A 24,287-nucleotide genomic window follows, 5' to 3' on the forward strand; every position below is an offset into this window, starting at 1 on the left:
TGAGTTTTGACTTTTTTTAATATCCTTTAAAAAGGGGTAAATATTACAGGATTATTACCCCAGTCATTACCTCTTGTCTAGTCATTCACAACTGGGAACTGAATGCAGAAACACGTGGCTTCACAAGGTTTGGGAAAGCGGAGAAGCATGTACAAAGTATCTTCAGGGTTAAGCTGGATAAGGATCCGGTTCCTGTAAAAAAGCCCGGATTTTCTTTTCACTTAGGCTAGTGTAAACTGCAGAAATATTTTCTAGGCAGTATGCTAAGACTTTTTCTAATTTACCTGATTTTGCTTAGACACAGTTATCTTTGATAACCAATAGGCTTATACCAATAAAGGTGTTACAGAAGAATAATTTTCTTTTAAACTAGTGCATGGAAAGTAAAAAAAAAAAAAAAAAAAAAATCTGCTTTGTATTCTGCAAAGAAAGGCACAGATTTACGCATACTTAGAAACGACCACTCAGAGCTGCAGGTGGCAAAGCAAGCCAAACAACGCAAAGCACTTCCGTAAGAGCAAAACACGGTCATTTGGGAATTTATTTTTCAGCAAAACATTGTGAAGCACAGCTGGGGAATGCTGTATTTCAAAGGGGGAAAGGGCAACGGGGTGCGTCTCTTTTCTAATCTGTAACGGCTGATGTCTGGCATTTTCTTCTTCTTAAAAAAGCCCTGTACAAATGCAGTCCCCGCCCACGACACGCTCAAGTCGCCGCTTCGTTTTACTTTTTCTTTCCCTCCAAGGCAGATGCGTGGGGATGAACACGAAGAAAACCGCACGATTACTCCGAACAGACGCAGCGTCCCCGGGGCAGAGCACGCCCTCCCCGGCGCTGACGCCGGTTGAGAGGGTCGGGCAAGAACGGGCCGCGCTCCGAGCCCCGCCGCTGCCGCCCCCAGCCCCTCCGTCACCCGCCCGCCGCCTCCTCCCGGCTGCACACCACGCCGGCGTCCTCCTCGTGGGAGCAGTTGTGCGTGCCGACGTCGGCGTGGGCGCACTCCAGCAGCGTCTTCTCCTGCCCGGAGCACCGGACGTCGTCCAGGAGAACGCGGAGGGAAGTCCCTTCCCCGAATTCCGCCTTCTTGCTGGCCCGCACGGCGTCGGGGAAGCCCAGCTGGCGGCACACCACGGCGGCGGCGGCCGAGCTCCAGCCGTCGTCGCACACCGTGCCCCACTCGCCGTCGATGTAGACCTCCACGCGGCCCCGGCCCCGGCCGCGGCCCCGCTGCCCCGTCAGCCGCACGGCGCCGTTCCGCAGCGGCGGGGCCGCGCCGGCGGGTTTCTTCTGCCTGCGCTGCCCTCTCCTCTCTCCTCCCTTCCTGGGCTGGGGGGTCCTGCCCCTCGGCGCTGGCGCGGTGGGCGTCCCGCTGCGGTTCCTCGGCGGCGGGCCTCGGCCCGCCCGGTCCGCAGCCGGCGCGCCGGGGCTTTCGGGGTGTGGCCCGCCTCCCCGGGGGGCCTCGGTCGTGGCCTTCGGCCGGGGCCGCGGCGTCGGAGTTTTCACAATAAGCTCTGTGGGGGGAAAATCCCGGGAAACCACGAGTCTGTCATTCTGCGGGCGGTGTTTGAAGACAGCTATACGAAACCAGCGCTGAGTTTTGACTGCTTAATTCCTTTGTTGGAATTCGCTTACTTGGTTCTGTTGAGAAGCGACAACGCTCCCGGTGAGCCAATACTTCCTCAGCGAAAAATGTCGGCTGCTTTTAGTTAGCAGAGAGGACTCCGGGGCTTAATGCCAACAAGTAAGCCTCTCCCAAGAAGGAAACTCCAAGCAGTTTACTGGCAAAACTTCAGCCTGGCCATTACAGGGTGGGCGCTGGAGTTTAACGGTCAGAAGAGGAGTTCCCCACCATACCCTTCTCCCCTGCTGAAAGCATTTTAAAGACAGGCACTATTTCTGCTCTTCTCTTCATTACTAATGATTGGATTGTTACCAGAGCCAGAGCGCCGGCCTCCCCACTGGGCCAGATGCTTTATTCCGAGGAGCTGAAATCAGGAACATTCAAAATCAATTCTCTCTGGCAACTGGAATGTGCAAAAGGAACAGAGTTGCCAGGACAACACATAAAACAGGATTTGGGGTTGGGTTTTTTCTTCCTTATGAAAAAAAATAAAAGAGCCTTCAATTCTGAAGAGCTGAAAATTCCTTGCCGTCACAGTTTCCAGGCATTACTGGACTTGCTTATTCACATGTGCTCTATTTTTAGCTTAAAAATAAGTTTTAGCTTGTCAGAAAGAAGCAATTCAGAATTGCTCACGGTAACAATCAACTGAGCTGGGACAGTGTCACAGACATTTGCAAAGACATCAGAACTTTTTGAATTATATCCTAGATTTATCCGTTCTCATTCATCATTTGCTTTGTAGTACGGAGATGAGCTAAAATATGACTGTCTTATGTATACTTAATATCTACTGTCCCCAAAAGACAAACCCTTGCAGTGGTCCAGTTCTTGCAAATAACGCTCTTTGGAAAGGAATTGTATTTATGGCATGAAAATATTTCCCTTCTTTGGAAGCTGAGGTTCTGAAGGCAATAAATAGATGTGAAAGCTTTACCTGTGCACACCTCAGTTGCTAGAGCCTGACCTGGCACAGCACTTAAAAATCCTGGAATTCATATGTAGGACTGCATGAAAGCCAGTAGTCACCTGGGAGTGCTTTTCACCTCACTGAATCAAGTTGTTATATATTACTCTTTGTCAAGCTATTTGTTAAATACACTTCCAACAAATGCATGCATCCAGCTAATGCAAGCCACGTGCATTGGCAGTTCTGTTACATTCACACTAAACACTAACCAAAACAGCAAAACATTTACAGCTACACGTCCTTGTTTGCATGCTTCTGAATCGAAATTTTCATGTCTGGTTTTACCTAAAAGTGAATTTAGTTCTTGAGACACTTAGCAGAATCTCTCCCACCATTTCTAAGTTTTAATTTATGATGAAAACTACCTTGTAAACAAACCCAAAGATTTAGTTATATGCATAGTTGAAAAATCCGAACTTCGGACTTGCATGGAGAATAATGCATAAGCAGGAACCGAGACAAAACTGGTTGAACGCGAACCAAGTTACTAATGTTTGGAAAGTGCGTGCACAGCTTGTAAAGGAGAATGTTTCTGAAGACCTGCTGAGTGCTGAGGCATGTCAACAGTTAATAATTAGCCTTAGATCTTAAAGACTCAATCTTGCAAGGTGCTGAGTGCCCTCATTCCTCCCTGAAGTCAAAGCTGTAGGAACTGTCAATGACTCAAATGCAGTGTAACATGATTAATGTAATGAAAAATTAAATGAAAGTATTCTGACATTAGAGGCAGTAATATTAACGTTATGAAAAAGTTGGTAGAGTACTGCTTAGGTACTGACACATGTAAGCAAAATGCACAGAGGAAAAGAAAGGTGATGCTGCCTAATCTAATTTTGAGATCCTAATAGTGTATTTAGGTTTTTGCACTTAACGTTAAGTAGTACTTGGCTTGCTGCAGATTGAGCTACATCGTTGACTACTCCAGCTTTAGCAGTACAATACTTCATTCAGTATGAAGCAATCAAAAAGCCCTGAAGGGTTTGGATAAGCCAAAAGGTCACCTGAATGGCTGATCACACCGATTCTTTTGGGAGTGTTTTCTCATCCCACATTCTCTCACTTAAAACTAACAATGACTCAGCCCTCATCTTCCTCAATGAGCTATTTCCCAACCCTTTAGCCGGCATATTGCTCAGCTCCTGAAGTGCTCCTCACTACCTGAAGGCACTGCAAAAAATCACTTATCACTGAAAAGCTCCATTGAGCACAGAATCTCAGTACAGAAACAGTTACGGGGAAACCAAGTTGGTGGTAATGAAAAAGGTACGATGTAGCATGGAAAAGGGAAAATGTACAAGGGCAGAAACTACAGAGAAGATTTCACATGGCCAGGAGAGGGGAAATATCTTATGCCTTATTTGAACCAACTCTTCAGATCCAGAACAGCTGGTAAGAATTAATTTTGAGGATACTCTGAAGAGTCAAGTTCTGGGTGGTCTCCACACATATGGAGATAGTGTGAGCCTGGAGTTTGTATTTACTGCCAGCTAACATGCACCAATAATAAACAGCAACAGTGACACTTACTCTCCTTTGGCACAAACTGGATGCGCTTGCTTTTTACTTTCACTGGCGACGGCTCAACTCCGCATTTTCCTGGTGGTGCTCTCCTGCGAAAAAAGGGACACATACAGTGCACAATTAATTCCTTTCCCCTGGCATAGTGAGCCTTTGCTTTCCATTGTTTTTCTATGAATGTAATGCTCATTGGAAAAAAAAAATGTCTGTTTAAATGATCCAAGTAATCTCTTACAGTAGAAAACATAATTAAACAAACATATCTCCGTTGATCAAAGCCCAAACATTCACGAGGCCGTGGAGTCCTCTGGCTGTGTTTTCATTTGCCATTGCTGAATCCATTAAGGAAATAAAACATTGGCAGGTTCAAGCATTACAGAAAGAGATTAATCAAACTGAAAATAAAAATTACAAAACTAGACAGTATATGTTGAACATCTGACATAAAGGTTATGTGCATGTAAGTTTTCAGGCTGTCTTCAGAGAGGCAAAGTAATACACTGTTATTCATACATAAAGCCCAAACAAAAGACTAACTACTACAAAAGTAGTACCAAAAATGCATTAGTTTCAAACAAGAGCTCTAAGTGTCTCCTACAGAGGCTCCCTCTTAGTATGGCATATTATTTTGACACAAATTTGTTTGCCATGGAGGTATATCTCACATCTGAGAAGTTACATCCATTTCATCATCACTTTTTCCTGTGACGCCTGTCTTGTTAATCTGCACACTTCTTCAGAGGTTTTCAAACTGATTAAAAAATGCATGATGTTTGCATTTGGAGGGTATAACTCCTTTGTAATTAGGATTGTCTGCATTTGCATTTCTGTGGAAGGCAAAGAACTTCTCTCTCAACTACAGACAGGGATGTTCCCTACTTTTATGAATTTTCCTGTGAGTTTCTTCTGTACTCTACACATGAAACTTCTTTTTAAACTTAAACCTAAGACTTGCTTTTGACTTCTGCTTTCTTTATTTTTGCAAAGGTTGCGTAATACCAGCCTCTTAATACACAGTTTACAGGAACTCTTCCCCTGTGTTAGATAATGGAAAATGCTTCTGACAGAGGAGAACCGGAGGAAAACACGTGGCAGCTCTGGGGGCTGTTTAACTTTGGAGTCCGGTTCCAACATAAAACCAGACAAGTGGTCTGGTTCAAAATGCTCAGATAGCTAAAGCTGTAAATTTAATCCATTTAAAAAAAAATAAAAGCTACAAAAGCCTCAATCTACATGTCTGGCTGAAAGTAGTCTGGCGTTTAGCCAATAGCAGTAATGCTTAAAAACCAGGAAGATGGAAAAAACAGCTATAAGTCTTCCTATAAAACACAGCTATTCCCTGCCTTGCCCAGTCTCAGATACACGCACGTGGGATCCAGAAGGTGTAATAATGGTCTTATTTCCTTGTCCAAGCCATTTTCCTCTTTAAAACACAAAAACCCCCGTACTTTTTGACATTCATTTCTGGTTTGCCCGAGGAAGCACTGCAGGTCATGCTGGGTCAGCTTTGGCTGCAGCTGCCTGGGCACAGGGCTCTTACAGGAGATGCAGCCGGCTACAAGGGATGGAGAGGAACTGAGAATAAACACCTTGAGAAAAAGTGCCTCCTTCTGGGCAGGAATCTAGAGAAACTTTGTTCAAGAAAGACAAGCCACCCATAAAATACTCCTTTAGCTTTCTGGAACAAATCTCCCAAGCCACATAACACCAACAGGCCCCATAACAAACAAATTGGTTATCACCAGGCAGCGTAGACTCCGACGACTGCGGGAGAAAAGCAGACCCACAACGGGTTGCTCCAGGCTTCCCTTGATCAAGCTCCAAAGAAGGCCCCAGTGTGGGAGAAGAGCTAGTTAGTCAGTCAGCATCATTCATCACATCCACACCCGGACACAGTGCACCACGCTTAGGCTTTGCAACAGGAACATCTCATACCTCGAGGTGTCCACCACTTTGTACACCACTCCATGGGGAGCCGTGGCACTTGGTACGCCGGTAGACATGAAGTAAAGTTCCCCTGGGAAAAAAACAAAACACAGCCATGAAAACTCTCCGTGGAGCTCCTGTCCTGTACAGCACAAGGGCATTAACTCTGCATCACAGGTCAGAGAGCATCAGGAAACCCAGGACTGACATAGAGATCTGGTTATGGGAGGAAACAATGCAGGGTTGTGTTTGGGTTTGTAAGGAGCATTCATCTGCAGTCCAATGGCATAAAATACTCTTAGTGAGTGGGAGCTTTTACATATTGTCATGAAATACTCTTGACAAATTTCCACTGCATGTTCAGCTGCCCAGACTTTAGCTGTCATCTCAGTCTGATCTGTGTCCTTTAACTTCACTAACGCAAAACAGTTCAACCCTGAAACAAAATGAAAGGAAATTAAGACTGTTCACACCATCTTTTGCTCTTTTGGATGAAGCACTCGTTTGGGGTGAATTACAGAACAAGATTTTGCTTTTGCTTTCTCTAGCACACTCACAAAGTGAGTGAGAAAGGCATTGGGATTCTCTGTCAGGCCACATAGGAAAGGGCTCGAACTTCAGCCAGACAATTTCCATCACCATGTATTCGACGTATTTTCTCTTAACTGCATTTCCATCCTCCTCCTGTTGTGCAGGGGAGGCCAGGAGAAGCAGTCCATCCAGCCCTCTCCTTTCTCTTTTGCCAGCTCAAATGCTTGAGTGGTGCAATGAAAAGGATCAGAGAGCTGATCTGGATGGAAAAATAAATTTGCAGTATTTCAAAAAGGAAAAAAAAAGGAAGAAAAAGAGACAATGGAGATCTTTTTAATGAGTAAGGCAGATTTCTTTGGGCATCCTATGGGTACCCCAAGGGGAAGAGGGGAAGGGGTGGAGGGCGTCAGAGTGGGCAAAGGAAGGTGCAGGCAGTTGGTCGCAGCTTCTGCTGGCTGCTGAGCCTCCCTCCTCCTCCCTGCTCTCCTGCGCTGCTGCAGGCCAAGCTCCTCCGGATTCTCCCAGGGCAGACACCTCTGGCCACCCCTGGCTGGTTTCTTTCTTTTTCTGGTGGGCTCCATTAACCACAGGCCAGAGGCAGCCTTGGTCCAAACAGGGACGGGAAACACCTGACACTGTGTTTTGCAGTGCAGTGATGTGTGCTTTACATCCCACCCCTCTTTCCTGGATATTATCGGGTAGAATTATGGATGCTCAGGCCATGAAGCACGCAGGCTATCACATGTGCACCCCACAGACATAGCGCAGGGCCTGGGATGTTCCCGACACGTTCAGCTGCCAGGGCATGGGCCTGCTGGCTTTATAATGGCTGTGCAATGAGCCAAAAATATAGGTGTCCCCACTGCATGAACACATCCACTGCACCAGCAAAATTAACATTCATCAGAGCAACAACCCCAAAAAACAAAGGCTTCTGTGAAGAAAAGCTTGTTAAAATAAACTGTGTGATAAACTTGTAAAAAACCTGATTCCCAGCACACCAAAAAGGTGCAAGAGAAGACTGTTCACTGCAGATAAAGCAACCTCATTACACTGTTATAAACAGATTTATTTCCATTGTAATAAAGCAAACACAAGGCAAATAACTACCTGAGAACAGACTCCAGCCCAAATTTCCACCCAGCTCTATTATACTTACGCAAAGTACGCGTGAAAAGTGCAGGGCAGAAGGGTGGCAGCGTTTCACCCCCCCTTCCCACAGACTCTGCCCACAGGTGCAGGACGAGGCAGACACCGCTCCCCAGGTGCATGAGCAAGGGCTGCAATTAACAGCTTGATACTGCATTTGGCAGCCCTCTGAATTGGCATAAAGCTGATTGAAACTAAGTTATTCTGATTTTAGGGTAAGATATCCTTCTCAGCACAGCACTGCAAAACAGCTCTACCTCCCATGAACATTAACCATCAAAGAAAATGGATTTTAACTCAAAAAAAGATAAAATTCCAAAGTCAAACTTTCGAGCTAATACTTAATTTGGATGATTTGCATGTACATGATAAAATCTGCATTTATATGATATGCAACGGATGCTGCATTTGTGCAACATCCACACCTGACATAATCTGCAGGAAAAACAGATGTTTAAAAACTGTGCATTCTAGAAGTGGGTGCTTGTGACCACGAGCCAGAACCTCCCCGCAATGGGGCAGAACACAAACTCCTGCATTGCTGAGTCGCACACGGGGCTAATTAACAATGGGGCTAAACATCGCAGGGCTCATCCACTCCCTGTTCCCAGCCAGGGGCTGCATGCTCTGCCTGCCCCACTGCAGGGCTGGGCAATTAACCATACCCTTGTATGAACAAAGGGCGCAACCACCAGCTTTCACCCCAGGACTCTTTATCTCCTCCTTTTCAAATCGCAGCAGCTCCCTTCTAGAAAGCAAAATGTCTCCAATCTTAAAACACAGCTATGCAAAGCTCCACTGAGACTACATCCTTCAGTTCTATGCAAGGCAAAATCCCAGCTGGCACTAATAAAATATGGACTTAAGCAGCCTTTTGCCAATGCCTCACTCAAGACATAATGTAGGGCTTTCATTCTGCTTCACCTCAAGAGGTACAAATATTCCAGGCCAGGGTGAGCAGGTTCATAAATACTGTTCATTACATCTGCTTCCCTGTATCCATTAATAACGCTCAAAGCCTTCTTGACTAGCCAAGAGCATAGACTTGCTCTCACTTGGGTATCGCCTTCTCAGCTTCTCAGGGCCTGCATTCCCCATGGCATGGCATCGTGAAGAATGAGGTTTGTTTTCTAAGGTGTGCTTTACTGTATTTGCCCCCCGCTGTTCCCCATCTCTCCGGAAAGTAGGTGTGCAGGCAGCAGCACACCCAGCACACCCAGACTCAGTCCTGCAGGCACTGTGTGGCACGCTGGCCTCAAAATTAGGATTGTAACTTTGGTTTGATATTTGGGAGATGCTGGGAATCTCACCCACCACCATTTTAAAGACTGAGAGACTCACGCTCTGCCTCCCCACCACTCGCTGCCTCCCAGGAGCCCCCTCTAACCCCTTCTCTGGTGTTTTACTCCGAAGAGAAACCACAAGCATGCCATTCAGTGTGACATAAAGTTAAAAGATTACCTGCTTCATCTTCAGCAAAGGAGATGATGTATTGGTAATAGTTATTGATAAGCCCAGGGAACATGCACGTTTGTCCTGTCCCCATGCAGATTTCACTGTACTGCCACTCTCCAGTAGCATGATCCTCCTTCAGAGACATCAGGCGTCTGCAAGGCGAAAGAACACTTGCACAACACAACCAAGGAGACAATTTATGAACATTAATGAGGACACCTGAAAGGATGTTTAATGCTTCCTACCCACACTAGCTGCAATAGGACTGCAGTGCCTCTGAAAAATGATGGGATTGTTAATATTAAACAAATATATGCCCCCGCAACACCTTGTCTTTCAAGGGCAACACAAGCACATGAAAAAACAATAGTGGAGGGTTTAAGGGATCTCAGACTATTTGCGGGGGGACCCTGCCAGAGACGCAGAGCACCTGGCTTCACTGCAGCTCTGTGGCCTCTCTCCTGCACCCAGGACCAGTGCATCAGCTGGGGCAGGCGGTGCAGGGGCTGCGTGCGAGAGGCCTGGGAGATGCAGATGCAGCAAAGGCAGAGGAGGTGGGGGGAAAACAAAGCAGTCTCATGCCTGCCTCACCACAGGTTTGAAGCAGACTCACTGCTGGACAATTTTTTTTCTTTCAATATCTTCAGTGTCTGGAAACATTGCATCAGAGCGTTGGGGGTTTTTTAGGATGTATTCAAATGCTTTTTTACACCACTTCCAGGACTTTAAATGAACATCATATCATAGCCCCTTTGTTTGTATTGGCACAATATGAATCAGCAACATCAAGGGCTGCTGGAATGCAAACATTGCATTCCTGCACAGCACCATGGAATAAAGGTTATATAAAACATGCCACGTGAGCTCTCTGTAATGAGCAGTCAGGCTTTGCACAGTACTTGCAACCAACAAGGAGCAGCATGTCCTCAGTTGTTAGACTGCATGAGCACTTGCAGGCAGATGTAGTATCGCTGGAGGACTTTGGCTGGGGGTACAGCTTAATGCGTATCTATCTGAAGTATTTACTTACCCACTCATAAAATCACCAAATATGTACAGGCCATTCAAGTTTGGAGACTCACAACCCCGATAGACATAGCCTCCCGTAACAGATTTCCCCATTTGGTGCGGATACGCGTAAATTGGAAGCACATCATCTGTAGGGGAGAAAAGATCTCTGACTTGCCTTGTTTTACACATGATGCAGAATAGCTGTTTAGCCAGATAGTTCTGAGACTAGCAGGATACAATCAGGTTCACTTGAGCATCTTCTAATTAAATGAAGTGCCAGTGGAGTAATTTAGTTTGATTTTCACCTTTTCAGAACCATGTTTGATCGCTCTGCCTAGCTGGCTGTTCTAACCAAAGACAAGCTTGCTCAGCGAGACTGGTCAGTGTTTCCCTTGGAATATAAGCTGAATCCCTGATAAGACTGAGTGCTCTCTGTCACCCAGACACCTCACCATCCTCCGGAGCCCTTCTCCTCCTGCCACAACCCAGCTCTGTTAGAGCCGCTTCTGGCCCATTTCCACACAGCCTGGCTGGTTTTGATGTGAATTTGCAGGTTCCTCTTAGAGTCGCTGCACCCATGAAGGAGGTGTTTGTCCAATGCAGCTTTGTTTCGGTGGTGAAAGGGAAAAAAAGAGACAGGTAACTCCAGACTGCAGGCACTGATGAAAAGATATGTCAGATGTCAGCACGAATAGCTTCCGTTTCTCTGAGACAGGGGAGCTTAACCTGAAAGGGCCATCAAATATTTATGGTGTGGCACAGGCAAGATGTAGTACTGGCATATTCATTGTAAAATGTAAGTTAAAACACAAGACAGAGGCAAAACAGAGGGAGATGCCCTGATTTTGAGGGTCTCCATTAGATGCTTCCTCCCATTTCTTTTGAAACTCCTGGGTCACAGGTATCTTCTTGTGGTAACCACCCCTCCTCATCCTCACAGCCTTTCTCCCTGCCCATGTAGCAGATGCCTCAAGTAGCAAACCCGGCAGCTCTGCCAGTGAGGAACTTGCACCAGGGTCATTTCACCTAAAGCAGGCGTTTTCTACACTTCAGCTGCACTTATCATTTTAAAGGGGCTGTGACATTTCACTGTTCTAACAAAAGGGTCTCTAAAGGCAACAGAAATTGTTCTGAATCCCTGGGGACCTCAGTAAAGTGCCTGCCATGAACGCTCACGCAGGCGCTGCCACACAGGAGAGCACTAAACGGGCTCTCTGACAACTGCTTCAGCAAAGGGAGTGCAAAAATTCTGCTCCCTGCTCTTGAAATTTTTATAAAAAACACTTAATCACTACCACTGTACTTGTAGCTAAGTTAATAAAAGGAAGGAAGTTAAACTAAGTTAATAAAAGGAAGGAAGTTAAACAACACCACATAGCATGCAGAAGAGAAAAAAATCAGAATCTCAGCTAGTGCAAATCAGTGCCAGCCCACTGCCCCCCTGGATCTCTGGGGAGATGCTCCAGCACAAGATGTGGTCCACGTCAGACCTCGCAACACAATACACTCCAACTTCACACGTGCACTGGAATTTAGCCAGCCAGAAAATACCCTGAATCCAGGCTTGAAAAGTAAAAAAAAAAAAAAAAAGAAAAAAGAAAAAATTAAGGTTTTCCTTTTTGGCATAGCTAAAAGAAACAACAATACTCTATACATCCAGTTACCTGCAAAGCAGGCAGTGTGCATACTGGTTGACCAGCTTACACAATACGTCTCTTTCTTTTTTTTAAATAAGGACACTACTTGTGAGTTATGGAGAAAAATACAATTGCTCCAAATTTTTCTTTCTTCTGCAGGAAAGCTTATTTTATGTGAAAAAGATGAAATTGTCTCCCTAAATCACAGAATCACCAAGCAATTTGACAAACAACACAGATCGCCTAGAAAAACAAGAGCTAGCATGTTTCATTTTGCTCCTAACTCAAAAATGGTAACATTTGGACTTTCAATATTTATTCCCAAGTCAGTTCTCTTCTAGACTAAAACAGTATAGATTTCCATCTCAAAAATGTATGTTTTCCACCAGGCAGCCAAGCTTTGAAGGCAGGAATTAAAAATGATGGTGCAGAAAACTGCACAGTGGGAGACGCAGGCAATTTAGAGAGCACATCTATTTACCCATTGAAGAATTGGCGCAAAGTTTTTTATCGTAACAGCTGAACCCTTCCCTTGCCCTCCAGCCGTAATTTTTCCCTTTCTCGACGATGTCGATTTCTTCGTATTTATTCTGCCCCACGTCTCCGCAGAAGAGCCGCCCTTTCCCTTCCTTGGTGTGAGGTTCGCCCCTATCGAAAGAGCAGCGCCACATATTTCTCACTCCGTACGCATAGATTTCAGGGCGAGCCTTAGGGTCGTTAAGAAAAGGGTTGTCGGGAGGGATTCGGTACAGAGGCCCGCGGTCGTTGTTGTTCACATCGATCCGCAGCACTTTGCCCAGCAGGGTTGATCTGTATTGGGAGAAGAAAGGAAAGAAAAAAAAAAAAAAAGAAATAAAAACTAGACCTTGGTTAAACATCAGAGATAGCTTTTCTGGAAAAGTCTAGGGTTTCATTCTTTCTGTTTTGGAAAAGACAAGCCTTTCAATATCTCTGAAAAAACAACCATTTCAAGATGATTTCATTTGCCTCGGGCCACCGAACAGCCTTCAGGTGGCACCGACTTCCCACAACCCGCTGCCCTGCAGACACATGCTGGTGGCTTGGAGCTGCCGTAGGGAAGGGTTCGCTCTTACTTGTTCTGGGCGTTTCCAAAGGTCCCAAAAGGATCCCCAGCCATGCCTCCATCTCCAGTAAATATATAGAGATACCCATCATCTCCAAAGAGCAGCTCTCCTCCGTTATGGTTGGAAGCGGGTTCCTCTATTTCCAGGATCACCCTAAGGAAAAACAGGGAGGAGGCATTACCTGCTGCACAAGCCCTAAGCAAAGGGCAGAGCAACGTCACACCAATGTTGCCCTTGACACATGGAAATGGCGACAGAACAGGTCTGATGCAAATTTCTCCATATCCACGTTACTGAATTTTACTTGGGCATAGCTGATGTTCTAACTTTAAATAATTCCAACACATTTTCCAGATTACAGAAATGCCAAATTGTGTAATAAGGAAAATCTGGGAAACCACATAACAGAATATACTTTTAATTAATTGTACTTTTCCTCTGATTGTTCCTTCCTCCTTGCTAAACTTTTTTTTTTTTAAGAAAAAGGCATCTCAGCTTAAATCCGATTGTAAACTGCAAGAGAAAGGACGCCAGTCCATCTGTGCATCTGTACAGCATTTGGCACAATTCTGACAGGCACTTTCAAGGCGAACCTAAAACTTTTCAAACATTAAGTAATAGTTAAATTCTTAAAGAGAGAAGAATCCTTAAATGATAATTACATAGACACGACTTTACAAGCTTAAAGAGTGGTTAAAAGCAGCCCCACCAACAAATTAACATTTTGACAAAGGTTATTCAAAGCAGTACCAACAACTTCTACCTTAATTTGAAAACCTAACTCTCTCTTACTTTTATCTGTTTATTGTAGGTACCTGGCATCCCTTTTGTAATAAGGAAAGCATGAAATATATAAAAGTATAACTTTATAGAAAGGTAAAGCCACAAATACACGCAGTGGAGGTTCCCAGCTATAATAATTGAAGTTTATTTTAATCCAGCTTCTAAAAAAGTCCAGATTTCATGCTGACGGTGCCTCTTAATACCTGCAAAACTAAATTATAATAATCACTTATACCACCTCATTTTTAGCAAGTTATTTTCCCTTCTGAAAGTACTGATAGTTTGTGATCAGACTGTAAATTGTGGGAAGGAACACAACTATGTAATTATTCTGTCACCTGCTGCTAAATGTCACCACCTCCGACATACGGTAACTGTGCACCAACGCACAGACTCCAGGCGGCAGAAGGAGCGAGGGAGGATCCTGTACGGACCCAAAGGTGAATCCTCCTCAACCTCCCAAAGAAGATGGAAGAAAACAAAACACACTGAGCAAAAATCTGCAGGCAAACAGACATACGCCTTCCTGCTAAGCCAACGCACACCATGTGTCAGCTGAAGTTGCCTCTTGGGCAGCATCTCAGGATGAAGTCAGTGGGAGCCATGCCTACACAAGCACAACAGGACCACAATTTTGTTTTCTTTAGCTTTGGCTGTACTAACCATCAGCTAAATAAGCACAGAAAATGTTACAAGCATAGAGCCTGAGGATTTTTAAATGAGAGAGCTGGTGGGCCTTGACATCTGCAGGTTTAAACTCCTGACTTGCTTTCCTGAGGACCACCTTTAAATTCCCCTTACCTGTCATCTACAGTGCTGCTTACACTGAATCGCTGTCATTGCTTTGTAAACCAGCATCCCCTTTCTATCATTACGCTATGTGCATTTTTGAGCTAAAATCATCCACTGCTGAGTATTTGCAAAGCCCTAATATAATCCATGTAACAAAGCAAAAATCTTAAAATTAATAATATTCAAGGGTCTCTTAAACCAGTGGTTCTATTACATGGTTCTGCACCAGGTTATAACTCTATAGACTGTCTCCACAAACAAACCTCTAATTATCTGTGCATATTAATGTGGATCAACTGCAGGATCAGACTCAAACAAATGAAATTTCCAGTCAAAATGCACTCAGTAATAGCATAGTGGTTTGCATTTTATTTAATTTGTTATTAAATTTGTAATATCACAGAGTTGAGCTGTCATTCAGATAAAGAAATGTGGGGCCAAATCCATCTTTGGTTCAGTATCACTGAGTTTGTTTATACTGATTTTGGAAACCTTTGGCTTTGGAATGAATTTCACTCATGCTTTGCAGAAGTCTATTTTAAAGAGTAATTATTACAATACCAAAAAAGAACCCAACCAAACCCCCCCCCACTGAAACATTAACTGTAAATAATGTTTAATCAATGTTCAGTTAAATCTTCTGACATACCAGAACAGAGAAATGTAAATGTTTTATCCCTGAGCACTTGCAGTTCATCCACGGAGGTCATGCGTGTTGCCTATCTCAATATGCTAGACATGGACTTGCACTAACATGCTAGCACACTGGCATGCAAGAAGAATATTAAGCTAAATAAGTCTCATTCATTAATAGCCTTTAAAAATGCACAAGCTACGCTCTGCGATCGTAAATACATTTGCCAGAGAAACGTGTGTACAGTACCTTTCAGAACCATGGTCCAAAGCATTCATGTCAGCAGGAGAAATTCTGAACTCACTGATTCGGATTCTCTCTTCATAACGAACTTCAATTGAATAGTAGACATACACTTTACCATTAAATTTGAATTTAGGATGGAAGACAATGCCTAGAAAACCTCTCTCATCTCCTTCCCAAGGTGAAGTAAGTACGGCTTCACTGATGTTCAGAAACGGCTTTTCGAGCCTGGATCGATCGGGGAGGTAGGTCCACACCAGGCCAACCTGCTCCGCAATGAAGAACCTGTGGGTGCCATCGTTGGCGTGCACCATCGCAACGGGATTGCGCAGCCCGTTGGCGACCTCCACGAGGCAGAGCTGGAGACAGCCCTCCGCGTCAGCGGTCACTAACCCCAGGTTTTGGTTAAGGTTCTGGTTAGCCAGCAGGTGTGGAAAGCAGTAGTCTGTGTCCTCCAAGGACAGGTAGTGGCAGAATTTTGCCATGTTGTTCTCCAGTGCAATTAACTCCTGGTCTTCAGACAGATAGCGAAAAATGGAGCGGCATTTTTGCCACACTTGCAGGCAATAGTCTTGGCAAAGTCCTGGTATCGTCCGCACGGGGGTGGAGGGATCCTCGGCGTCGTACAAGTGAGCTGCATATGGAGAGCATTCCTAGAGGGAGAGAGAAAAAGCCTCAAGCCATTTCTTGGATCAGATTTGAAACAGCTGAGCAGCAATATTAATTGGAGAAACTTCACCTTAATTGTAACATATGTTGTGGTTTATTCTGAAGATATATTAACAGAGGAAAAGATTTTAGAAAGTTGGTTTATCTCAGCATTCACGGAAATGATCTTCAATGCTCCTGGTGAAAGCTGGCTTCCTCATGCTGTTATTCATTTATTCCAACCGTAGCACTAACTCAAGGAAACCAGCAATGACACGTATCTTGCTACATTACCCTAGTAGACTGTACTGGGGAGAAAGAGACTTTTCTATCTTGGATGCTCTGACTTTATCTATGAAATAATGAGCAGATTCATCACAGGACAGAAGCGAACCCAAAGAGTTAGCTGAGAAGATTGAGGTCCTGCATCTCCAGGCTGAGGAGGGAATGGGAAAGGTCGTCAGGGCCAAAGCCTGCAATTTTCATACCTCATTATCTGATAATCCAGACACGCACCTCAAACACAGATGTGATTTACAGGTTGGAAGGAGCAGGATGAGAAAGTGTAGGAGGAAAGGAGAAGGACACCCATCCTTAGTACCGCACAATGCACCCAGCCCTGGGATGCTATCACTGCATACACCATCTTCGCTCCGGTCCAGTTGCCTTTGCTGGTGGATCTTTGCCTACACACAGTTTATATACCTGAGCAGAAGCGGTGAAATGTATCTCACGATCATGACACTGGCCACCAAGTTCTGCGGAGGATGCTCAGGCTGCAGGATTTCAGACAGTGAGCACCAAATGGCCATAATCCAGGCAAGGTCCACTGGGAGTGGGCTGCAGCACAACCCTCGTTTCTGGAAGGTGCAGCCTCGGAAATCTACCTAAAGACTGAATCAAGTTCACATAGTTCACTGTATTCTCCACTACGAGAACTCTGACAGGCACATTTTCCTTATGTAAAAAGCCACTGCAATCCAGTAAAACTGTCTGTAAACTACAAACTGACCAAAGTGGCTCAGTTCTGCTTTGCAATGGCTTTTCCTTGAAATAAACACAAAATATTTTCCAGTTGTAATGCATCTTTCTGACAAGCATCTCAAAAGTGCTCTCCAAATAACGTAACGTGAGTCAGTGGAGGCTCAGTTATTTTCACAGGGCAGATAAATAACTGAGGGAAGAAAGGTAGAAAGAGAAACTATCCTTCTTGAATAAATTCTGCATTTTTTAATTCCTAGATGGCATTTCTTCCAAGCAAAACCAGGTTAGTTAAAAAAAACAACACAGGGAGCTGTTTCTAAGTCTCTAGGGAGCTATTTCTTAATGCAGATTACAGCAGTATTCAATAGCTGAAAAGATATAACATCTGAGATACTGAAGTATTTAAATTAGCTGATAAGTACACACAATATTTAATTTTTATTTTATTTTCCATTACATACCATAATAAACTGAGAGGCCATATAACAGATCATTAGCGTACAATAAGCTTTCCTCCTGGAATGTCAAGCCATTCATTGCAAAATGAAGGTTATTATGCCTTCAAATGAGTAGCAATTAATGTGGTAAAAAGGAGATTGCGCGTGACACAAAGCACTGAAATTACACGGGCAGACTGGGTAAGGCACTCAGTTACACGAGGTGTGCCAGGGACAGAAAGAGCCAGAGCGTTTGCCGATGCAGTTGTTATGACTGAAAATTTGGCCTCAGAAGACAAATTGAAATGAGACAGAAAGGGAATTTGAAGGCAGGGCTGGATGAGAGCTCAGTCTGTCGCTGCCTACGGAGGTTTCACATTCAGAGAGAGGAGGCCCACCACCTGAGTACCAGGCTGTATCTGGTTCTCTGAAAGCCTCTTTCAAAGCAAGCGGTGATCTTATGCATTATAAAGCAACGTCCTGGCCTCAGCATCAGAATTAAAAATAGCACAGAGGTATGGTTTCCCTGTCCCTTTGCCGCTGCGGGCTGCTCACCCCGGCCTTAGGTGTGTTTGAATAGCAGTTGTGGATGGCTCCTTCACTCCTTACCACCTTCCTGGTGGCATACGGCTATTTACAGTGGCATTACACTGGCGATCATGTACAGAGATCTATCACTAGCCAGACAGTACCCGAGCATGTGTCTAGGGTATTTTCCAGACACATGTGGAATATTTTCCAACTTTTATTCCACAAGAGATGGAGGCTGATGCCTGATCCTGAATTTCTCTGCTTCTGAATCAAATGTTGTGGTCCTTCACGCTTTGCATTGTCTTGTCACATTCACTAACTCAAAACACCAAGAAACTTGACGCTTCATTACAGCCCAGTATCACTAATAGATCTAAATTCTCATTTCCAAATGACATGGTCTGTTCCTTCATTTTAAACTGTGATGTGGTCCCAAGACCAAGGAAACTAACGGGCAGGCGATCAGTGACTTCAGTAGGGCTGGAACAAGCTCGCACCATGAAAAAAACTCAACAGAAAATAAAACAAGTAACATTAAGACAAGTTAGCCAAATATATCCCATCTGTTCCAGGAATTCAGTGGCAGCTACTTATCTGAGGAATTGCAACAGTCTGAATGTGGACGAACACCCACATCAAACAACGGCTTATTTACTGCTGCTATCAGGAGGAAGCAACAGGATTCTTCAGGAAACCATCTAACTTTCACGTAATCCCTGACATTCCCTGTCCACCTCCATCTGGAAACTCAAGCCTTTAAGCAAGCTGTTCCCCGAGAAGCAGAACGAGGCATCTGCTCTCCCGCAGTTTGAGTCCTGTATCCCACCGCACAATAATCCACACCCACACACGTCCCCTGAGATCTCCTGCTCCCGCCAAATTCCCCCTGGGTGTTGAGGCTGTGGGGCAGGCAGGGCGATGTCCCACCGCAGCCCTCCTCTCCCCCACGGCCAAAGGCATCCTCTCAGCCTGCTTCTGGGTGGGGGGAGACCCTGTTTTGGGGCTGGGGGATCATGGGCAGCACTGAGGGGAGGATGTTTCTGCTCTTCCACTTGCCCTTCCACAGGGAACAGAAACAGCACCACGTAGCAAATCACAATTTAAGAGAAGGTAGGGATCCTCACCGCAAGTACAAGTTGAGACACTTGTCAAAATAATTTGATCACATTTGAGAGAAATCACAAATTGTGAGCAGAAAGAGACAGAAGCATGCCGAATAAGTCACGGAAACCCACTAATTAATTCAGGTCTAAGATATAAATTGTATATGAAATGAATGAATGGAAGCAGAGTGTTCTGGAGTGTTTGCAAAGCCTGAACTTCCATTTCATGCTTGTGAGGCCAAAGGTGGTGGTTTGTAGCCGCATCTGGGCTGGTGATGCACTGAGCTCATCAGAACATTTCAATGAATCATTTTTCCCACATTGAAATATTTCACTGCTTCTGAACAAATTTTCAACGGTTGGGTTTCTGATGTACGCAGGAGACTTACTTAGTCGCTTCCAGAGGCAGAAGAAGTGCTTAGCAGGCGCTGCTAACTGGTTTCCTATCTGCAAATGGACTTTTGGACACCACTTGTTTCAGGAATATATTCAAAGGTTTTTTGCTTCCAGTACAATGTGAGAGGAAATAAAAGTCATATCTCTAGAAGCTGATGTGGAAAAGGGTTGTCTTTCTCTTCACGCTTTCAGGAACACAAGAGGTACCCTGCAAAATGCTAAGAGCAGGATTTCTGAAAAGCCACTTTGATCCCATCTGAGCACAGCAGACGAGACTCCACTGTCTGAATTAATTTAAGATTTACACTTGCACAGCACAGAGCTGCCACTGCTGTGTCTCAGGGGCATTTTCATACATACGAGGCCACCGCTGATGATAGGGTCAGATGCTTTGCTCTGCACAGACTGTGATCATCCTGTTATCATATCTGGCCACAGAACATCAACCCTGAGTGGAAATTTCCCCTGTGCAGGATGGCCACCACAGAGGTTTCTAGGCCACGTCCTCGGGCGTTACTCGGCACCCATCATCAGGACTGTTAGCACCTGGCACACGCTAAAAGCATCTCAGGATGCTGTAACCCAGTACACAAAAACACCTGATCCCAGGAGCTGGGCGTAACAAGGAGCATGTTTTGCGCAGGCAGGTCCCCTCCTGGGGGTCTTCACCAGGTCCAGCAATCTAACCCTGCGAGGGTGAGGGGAGTCTGCAAATTTTAACTGCCCGCATACCCATCTCATAAATTAAAGCAGAGCAACATCCCTATTTCTCTTTCAGACACCTGCCGAAGGACAAGGAGTCCACTGGGACACCTGATGATGGACAGTCGCTCCCGGCGGTTCCTGGGAGCACTTGCCTAGGCTGCTGCACTAATCCCTGGTGCAGCCATATGTGGGCCAAAGCACCCGTGCCTGGGCGCAGGCACTAATGCCATGGCTGACGCACCTGTGGGGTGGTCCCCGCACCCCTGCCTGGGCAGGGCGCTACCGCCACGGCTCGCGCACCCCTGGGTTGTGCAAAGCGCCCGTGCCTGTGCTGATGCAGCCCTGCACGGGTGCATGCAGGCGCTCCCGGGCTGGCGTGCCCACGTCATGGCTCACGCAGCCCTGCGAGGTCCAAAGTACCTGTGCCTGGACCAGGGCACCCCCCCCGGACCAACGCACCCGTGCCTGGGCTGCGGCATCCATACCTGGGCTTGCTGCAGCCCTGCACGGGTGGATGCACCCACACCTGGGCCAAAGTGCCGTGACGGGGCTGAAGCGCCCACGCCTGGGCCAGAGCACCCTGCGGGACCAAAGCACGGGGCAGGGGCTGAATCCCCGTGTGCGGCGGAAGCCCCCAGTGCAGCGGGAGCGCCGTGCGGTAGGCGGGCCGTGCCGTGCCGTGCCATTCCGGGCCGTGCCGCGCCGCGCCGCCTCACCTGGCAGAGCAGGTCCTGCAGGTGGCCGGCGCAGGCGGCGTAGGTGGGCCCGTCGAGGCGGGCGCTGAGGCGGTAGAAGCGCTGGAGCAGGGCGCGGTCGCGGCGCGGGTCGCAGCAGCCGAAGTCGGCGTAGCGGCGGCAGAAGGCGAGGCCCCGCGGCGGCCGGAACGGCGGCTTGAAGTCCAGGCACTGCGGGTGCGGCCGCGCCGGCCCCGGGGCCAGCGCCGCCGCCAGCAGCAGCGCCAGCGCCGCCCGCGCCCCGCGCAGCCCCCCCATGGCCGCCCCGCGCAGCCCCCCCATGGCCGCTCCGCGGGCGCGGAGGGCTGGCGGCACGGCGCGGCGCTGCTCCCCGGGCGAGCCTGGCGGCGGGGCCGGCGCGGAGGCGGCTGGAGGGGGGGGGGGGGTGCTGCCGGGCGGCCCGGCTGCGCGGAGGCTCGGCCGGCCCCCCGCCCCGCTCCCCCCCCCCCCCGCCCCGCGGCAGAAGGGGCGCGGAGAGCGGCCGCCCCGCGGCGCCCGCCCCGCGGTCCCCCCGCTGCCGCCGCCGCCGCCGCCGAGGTCAGCCCCGGGGACGCGCGGCCCCGGGCTGCGGGCGCCGGCTGGGCAGCGCCGGGCCGCGAGGGACGCCGCTTCGGTCACGACAAACGCGCTCGCGTCCCGGTGGTGGATTTGGAAAGGCGGGTTAGGTTCCATTCCACCCGGGCCGCGGGCTGGCAGGCCCTGGCTGTGCCATCGGCACCGGGGGTGGGTCACAGCGGAGGGTATTAAGGCCAGAACGTGTCATACTGGAAACAGGCTCCTTAGACTGGCTCCTCGAGTGTTGGCTGCTGGGCTCGGTTCTGCCGTTCAGTCTTTCCTAAGAGCAAAACATGGGAGAGCATAGCACTCTTGAGTTTATACGGCTGACGGGCATATTTTCAAACAAGAAAACTCGGCGTCGGTACCGCTTGTGCTTCTACATCCTTTGGCCATCCTTTGGCAATCTCATCCCGGGCTGAGATTCTGATTAGATTCAGCTTTGAGGCTGGAAGGGAGAGGGCGCGTGGGGACTCTACGCCGTGTGGCCCTGGATAGCCCAGGCGACATGCTCCCCTTTAGGAAGATGCTCCTCCCATCGAGAACGGTGCTCCCTCCGTGCTGTCCAGGCACTCCCTGCCCAAACAAAATAAAACTGCTGACGATACTTTCCTTACCTTAAAGTCCTTCATGGCATACCCCAGAAAAATACTTACTCCAAATGCTGGTTTTTTGCACATCATATAGCATATATGTGACCTTGTCAGCTAGTAAGATCAAGTCCCATGTAGATGGCATTTTTTTGCTGTTAAACGCAGCTAGCCACAGTGTATTATGTATTTCGATATTAACGCAGAGACTGCCCATAAAAGACAAAGAATGTGGAGTTCATGCTGATACGCTATTTTTGACTCCTGCTTTGAGACCAAAGAACTGCTGCACAGTGCATATGGACTGTAAAATCAGTGCATGGCTTGGAATACCCTGTCAGGAGACCATATGGGTTACAGCATTTAATACGAGTTTGTTTTTCTCTCCATATGCTTATGTAACTGCTGTTAAGGTCACTAAAAACTTTGCGTATGTGCAGGCAACCAAAATACCTGATGATCTCACTTGAGAATTCTCTGCCCTTTTATTTTTGGTCATTTAAAACCACTTTTTCAAGGATGACCTTCATAAGCGTGTTGGAAAGCACGTGATCTAGCCGCTGCCCCTGAAAACTTTGCATGCCACGCAAAAAAATGAGTATGCAGTTATGCAATCCCATATTTGTGTAAAAACAACTGATGTAAAGGCATCTCCCTCTTCACCTCAGTTAATCTTTTTTTCCTATGGTTAACACTGGCTGTTGTCTCAGCTTTTGTAATGATTTTTAGCCATTGTTAATTAACATCGCAACAATGCTTAATATACAAAGAATGGATCGCAGTAACCAAACATATTCTGTGATAATGGGATTTATCCTATAGCCTCTTGATTTGCTATTACAGCTCTTGATTAGTTTGGCATCCATGCAACATTTCAGAAATGAAACAAAAATTAAATGCTGCGCATATTTAGCGGTGAGTTGTAGAACAGGAACTATAGATTCGAGCTGCTCGTCACTGCAAAATGGCATAAAAATCCCTTTGGGAAGTCCTCTGCATGCATTTACAATACATGCCCCCATGCCAGAGCTCCCAGTGTTTTGTTCATTCAGGCAGGGCAATTTTTTGGTTACCCCTCAGGCTGGGGACTGCACAGCAATTAATGGGCAAGACAGTGCTGAAACCGAGACCATAGCTGCCTCGGCCCAATAATGAGCTAGTTCTGTCAAGGATGGCGTATTTTACATCTTGTTGTGAGCTGTATTTTGAGGCTTCCCAGACCACAGGTAGGAGCTCATGGGCCGTGTGTGAGGGATCTGTGCTGCGGTGGATAGGAGCACACAGCTCTAGCTTTTCTTTCTAGTCCTGCCTGGAGACTTGCTGCATGATCATTCCCAAGTTTCTATCTCTCTGCCTGTATCCTCCCATTTGTAAAATGAGGATAGTCCGTGTTCACCCACCCCATGGCAATCTTTCAAGGTATAGTTTATCGGTATTTTTAATCACTGTTTTGTTATTCTTTATGAGTTCTCTGCCAAGCCATTGCTAGAGACTAAGCTTAGGAGGGGAACTGTTGCCCTCGACCTGAAGTGCTAAATTTAAAGTTGCTCTTGTTGCTACCTGAGGGCAATAACATGCATGTGTGGAGCCGTTACAGAATGGGGATGGGGTTTGAAGTAGGCAGTGTTCACCAAGATCCCATGGTAGTTTGAGAACTTGCCACACAGGAGGTTTTGTGTTAAAATGACCCATTTTTAATATGGATAATTTGAACACTCGTCCTTGTGCTTAATAACCTGAATCAATCAATTGAATATTTTGTGCTGTATATCAGCTATTGAAACATGTCTTTTTGGTTTTGGTTTTGGGTTTTTTTTTTTGTTAAGATCTTGGGTTGCTCCTGTTCCCGCCAAAGTCCATAGGAATTTTACCAGTTAACTTCAATTCATTCTCAAAATCAGTGTTTGCATTGATGGATGAAATTGAAGAAGCCAGGTGTGAAAATGCAGTATTTGCTTGCAAACAACACAACATTAAGGCAGAAGAAGCCTACATTTAAAAAATGTCAGTTGATTTGGGGTACCAAACCTGAAATTCTTAAGACAATTAAAGCAACCGATAGTTGTAGATACTCTGCAGCTCAAAAAGGCAGTCTTATATCCCTCAAGATGAGCTCTTTGAATGCGCAGCATCCAGATTTTTTCACTCTTCCTGCATACATTAGAATTTGTTAGCATTCGTGGGACAGAGGGAATGTGGGCACATTGCTTAGGATTGTGATCAAATTGCATTTGTTCAAGTGACCAATA

At 46.5% G+C, this 24,287-nt stretch overlaps 1 protein-coding gene across 1 annotated transcript; it reads right to left on the reverse strand.

Annotated features, from left to right (window-relative positions):
- Positions 1–21,155, reverse strand: HHIPL1 (HHIP like 1). The gene is made up of 9 exons (XM_030040987.1): positions 20,876–21,155; positions 15,362–16,008; positions 12,913–13,056; positions 12,300–12,628; positions 10,201–10,327; positions 9,177–9,322; positions 6,045–6,126; positions 4,119–4,201; positions 1–1,511 (listed from the first exon to the last, which is right to left on the reverse strand). Exons 1-9 carry the CDS (start codon positions 21,149–21,151, stop codon positions 910–912), a joined length of 2,436 nt encoding a protein of 811 aa, XP_029896847.1. The 5' UTR covers positions 21,152–21,155; the 3' UTR covers positions 1–909.
- Positions 21,156–24,287: the final 3,132 nt, after the last annotated feature.

This window comes from Aquila chrysaetos, chromosome 2 (assembly GCF_900496995.4).
Source record: "Aquila chrysaetos chrysaetos chromosome 2, bAquChr1.4, whole genome shotgun sequence".
NCBI lineage: Eukaryota > Metazoa > Chordata > Aves > Accipitriformes > Accipitridae > Aquila > Aquila chrysaetos.